Genomic DNA, 4,981 nt, shown 5'->3' with positions numbered 1-4,981 from the left:
AGAAGGTAAATTTTGCAAAACGCGCGCGAGAGCGCCCGCGGTGGTAGATTATCCTAATCTCATTATTTTTCTTGCGATAAATGATGCCATCAACCAAGTAGAATGCCAAGTTGAAGAAGAAGGGGTAGCGCACCTCGCCGCGAGCGATGCAGGCAAAATGTCGGCGGGATGCGATGGCACACGTATCTGCATGCATGCATATACGCTCGTGCACTTACACACACATATATATATATATATATATATATATATATATATGTGTGTGTGTGTGTGTGTGTGTGTGTGTGTGTGTGTGTGTGTGTGTGTGTGTGTGTGTGTGTGTGTGTGTGTGTGTGTGTGTGTGTGTGTGTGTGTGTGTGTGTGTGTGTGTGTGTGTGTGTGTGTGTGTGTGTGTGTGTGTGTGTGTGTGTGTGTGTGTGTGTGTGTGTGTGTGTGTGTGTGTGTGTGTGTGTGTGTGTGTGCTTTGTTTCTAAAGCAGATTAAGCAGATTATTGATGAGGTCACAAAAACGTATCTAGACGTGTCGGGGATAGGATGTACTCTCGTTAACAACAAACTTAAACGAAAAATATTATATGTGTGTGTGTGTGTGTGTGTGTGTGTGTGTGTGCTTTGTTTCTACTTTGTAAAAAGCAGATTATTGATGAGGTCACAAAAACGTATCTAGACGTGTCGGGGATAGGATGTACTCTCGTTAACAACAAACTTAAACTTCTATTGCGAAAAATATATGCGAGATATAGGTTTATTCTACTACAGCAAAAAATATTCTTTTTTTCCTCTTTTCGATTAATTATTAAATGTATAGAAATAAATCAAACGCGACATTTATTTATTTATTGCTACCATCTTATCGTAACCGATCTAACGTAAAAATCGTTTATTGTAATTTCAACTATAAGATGAATCTTACGTATCTATTCTCTTGTAATGTGTTTTTCAACGCATACAATGCTATATTTTTATCTTTCTCGTTGTTAATCCTCCTAAATAATGGCATAATAATACAAAAAACAAAGATTGGAGTAGAGTATTAAAAACCCTGATACAATATATATATGGTCATAAATAAAAAATACATAAAAGATCCAATTACTACTAATAATAATAATATATAACAAAATTCTTTTTTCGCAGAAACAATTGTATTTCGATGCTAAACACCAATTGCGTAAATTAACAATCAGTCATCGTATTTTCTTTTTTCTTATTACTTCAATGCGATTAAATTAAGAACAGATGATCACTATAGACAATTATTGTACAAATGAATCGTAGCATTTACTTTTATTAAACAATTGTTATTAAGGGTGGGGACATTTTGCTTTATCTATAAGAAAAGATGGAAATATTATACAAATTTGACGACGAGTTTCGTTGATAACAAAAAAATAGATAAACTTAAAGTAATAATAATATCAGCGCGTGAATACATAATGTGCGATAAATCGAACGTCTATGTCATCGAAATGAATCGTCCAACACGTCGAAGAGACTCTAAAAGAAAAAAAAAAAAACGCGTACGTATATTATACGAATAAAACACGTCGTATATTATACGAATAAAACACGTCGGAGAAAAAGTAAATAAATAAATTATTCGCCCAAAACGCGAATATCGTTATTGTTGCCCCCTTGGAGAATAAATAAATAGGAAAAATGAAAAAGATAAACTCGATTTATATCTCATTTATGCGGATTATTTCGCTATGCGGGATTGATAGCGCGTCAATTTTACTCTTTTCAACAAAATTAATGAAAATCACTGTTTATCAGTGCAATATACTAATTTTGTTTAAAAGACCAAGTTTGGTATATTTATTCTCACGATTCTCGCTTGACAATAAGACGTGTTTGCCGCGCGAGACTGAAAGAAAAATGTTGCTGAATATTCGTTTTTATAAAAAGATTTCTAGCTAATACTAATGTAGATAGCTTTTCCACAGAAGAAACCAAGCGCCTTTCCGTGTAAAAAAAAAAAAAAAAAAGAAACGAAATAAGCTTTTAAAGTTTTCCCTTTTTAAAACTCTCCACACAATATAAAATTTTTTAAAACGACTTCTATAATTTCTACAATTTTGATAAATATTACATATTGGCACAACCACGATATAGAATTAATGCAAAAAATAAATCTACTTTATCAAAGAATTAATCTACTTGCTGCAGCGACCACTGGGCTTGAAGTTCGACTTCAATTCGAGCGAATAATACTTGCGGCTTGAATAATATTAATTTATAAATATATCTCTGTCTTCGTATATACAAAAATTTATTTATTTATATAATCGCTACTTAATAGATCATTCATTATATAAATCTTTCTGAGAGTGGAGTTAGTTAAAACCGGCGCTTTATTTCTTTTATACAAAAGCCGTATACTGATGCGCACAACGCGGCGATACACGCGTACGATGACAATATGTTAAATTAATTAATTAATTCTAATGATAACGGAATTCTTTTTCGTGAAGCATCAGCGTGTGAGTACCAAGAAGAATTTTGCGGGGGCGAGGAATATGCGGGCAGGGTGTATATGCATGCGTGGTGTGGCAGGCACGGGATGGCGATGGTGGTTGTTTTCATCTATTCGCACACGACAATCGACTCGGTAATCAAGCGGTGCGAGGTTTCAGCGGTCAGAGGTTGATCGTCACTGTGAAGAAGTGTTTAGCCCCGCGATCGGCCCCGCCATCATCATCTCAGTCAAGTCTCAACAGTCACAAATATGTCGATTCCCCTGCAAGCAGACCTATCGTCAGTCGTGAAAAGAGGCGTGAATGTCGAGAAGAGATAACACAAATTTCTGGGCCAACCAACAATTACAAAGGTTTGGGCAAGGGGTTGGAATAACACAGAAACTAATGCCATTTATGAAGAAGCGAGGACAAGCTTAAAAGAAAATACAAGGATTTTTATACACGCACAGTTATGTCGAGGATAAAAAAAGATCAAGCTTACACATTGTGTATCTCTCTAGTTTCTTTTCAGATTTCAACACAAACTTCTCACACATATAAATTGCAATAATATCCTCACTAATAAGGAATATTGATATTACTCAAATTTGTGTTTTTGATTTGTGCTTTAAATATATAAAAACGGCCAAGAATTAGGATTATTCTATTCTTGACAGAGTATCCTGACTAAAAAAAGAGAAAGTGCGTTGAATTCGAGAAAAATTACATACAACAAAATAAATAAATAAGTAAATAAATCTCATTATAAATACTTGCACAAAACATCAAGTTTGTATGGGAGTTTTTTTACTCTTGAACTTACCCTGATAAATGCAACGAACCTGATTGCGAGAAGAAAATATAGCAAAATTAGACACATGTGTGTGTTCAGATTGTTGAATCTTAAATATGAAAGTTCGAAAAATACTCTGGAACTGATTATACACAATTATTTTATTCGCAATAATAATAAGAGGTTTAATCATATGTCTTTATTACATTCATTGCAGTGTTCGATCCGACAACTAATAGATATTAGTGTCAAAGCTTGCGATAGCAACGGGGTTGTTAAGGCAGCGATATTACAGATATTATATCGAACATGTTTTGTCGGATAAAGAACAGGCTTATATAAACACAGACAAATATCCGTAAATATGATAAAATATAGCTCTAAGTTGCTCGCTTTAATCTCTTCATAAATTCTGGAAATGATCAACGGTAAATTTGCAGCTTTTGTATTACAATTAATATTTCATAATATACAATCTACTTATAACGGAGAAAATAAATCGGAGGAGAGATGCGGCTCGTTCGGAAGAACACCAGGGATATTCTTACACAAACTGCATCGTGTAACATTTATTTGTCAGTGATTAACATATATATATATATACATATATATACACACACAGGATGTTTCCTAAGTGATATCGAAAACTCCAGGAAGTGATCCCTTTAAAAAAAAAAGTTCCTATGAACATTAAAGATATGCCAAAAAACTTTTATTTTTTTTTAACTTTGAAAGGCCATAACTCTACAGGGAAGCATTTCCGGATTCATGTTCATAGAAACTTTTTTCTTTAAAATCGTCCAAGGAATCACTTCCTGGAATTTTCGACATCACTTAGGAAACACCCTATATATCTAAAATCGATCACAAATTGATACAAATTCCGATAATTGATATAGTCTTATTAAATACATTTTAATTAAGAGAAAATATATTTTATATAAAAAGAACCAGAAAACTGATGAGAGCCAAGCGCAAAAAAAGCGATCCTTCAACGATCATTAGGATGTTTTTATAGCTATACTTTCCATCTCTTCGCATCCCCTCGTCTCTCTTGAATTTTTGCATTACGCATGATGGCATTTTTGCAATGTCATATTGTTGCGCCTATGAATTGTTGTTTCTAGCAGTTGAAACCGATAAAAGTCTTACCATCTTTTTTGTCGAAGTCGTTGAGATTGCTTGAAGGTCGTAGAGCGCGCATACAATTTTTAATATATTACTTACTGAAGACAAGTCGAAAAGGAACCGTCTATCTGGATAATTAAAGAAATTTTTTGCAGATAATTTATTCGCGCCTGTTATTTGCGCTTGACTTTCATTATAGCTCGTTGCCTTTTTGTTTTTATATTACTTATTAAAGCTTCTCATTTTATTTTTATATATTTTTATTTTATCAGCACGAAAATGCATTTCCACTCTGACTCTCATCTTTTAATCGCATAGAAATGCAGCCGTCACTCCATCATTGTACGCTGGAACAATAAGCGACGTGGACAAAATGGCTGCATTGTTTTCCGCGCGATTTTTTCGGATATACGCGTAGCGAACTACCATTGCAAATTATTTCGGAAGCGTCGTCGAAATCATAACATTCGACATTCGATGTCGCGAAAACACATAGTATTCTACGCGCGCGATAAGAATTAGCATTCTGAAACAAATTTGCAAACGGCTACACCGACGCGTTGTCTGCAAAAACGTATTAAGTCATTTATCATGGTAGGTC

At 34.1% G+C, this 4,981-nt stretch overlaps 1 protein-coding gene across 2 annotated transcripts in view; it reads right to left on the bottom strand.

The window, feature by feature from the left end:
- Positions 1-782: 782 nt before the first annotated feature.
- Positions 783-4,981, bottom strand: part of LOC115235195 (phosphatidylinositol 3,4,5-trisphosphate 3-phosphatase and dual-specificity protein phosphatase PTEN) — a 21,026-nt gene continuing 16,827 nt past the window's right edge. The window contains exons 9-10 of one of the 2 annotated variants that reach the window (XM_029806815.1): positions 3,283-3,301; positions 783-2,740 (exon numbers count right to left, since the gene is read on the bottom strand). In XM_029806815.1, the coding sequence (XP_029662675.1) occupies positions 2,707-2,740; positions 3,283-3,301 (53 nt within the window). In that variant the 3' untranslated portion in view covers positions 783-2,706. The remainder of the gene's footprint in view (positions 2,741-3,282; positions 3,302-4,981) is intronic. The other variant, XM_029806816.1, reaches the window with a different exon arrangement.

Source organism: Formica exsecta, unplaced genomic scaffold (genome assembly GCF_003651465.1).
Source record: "Formica exsecta isolate Colony F162 unplaced genomic scaffold, ASM365146v1 scaffold211, whole genome shotgun sequence".
NCBI classification, from domain to species: Eukaryota; Metazoa; Arthropoda; class Insecta; order Hymenoptera; family Formicidae; genus Formica; species Formica exsecta.
Note: the sequence above shows the minus strand (reverse complement) of the source record. Positions and strands in the feature narration are given on the sequence as shown.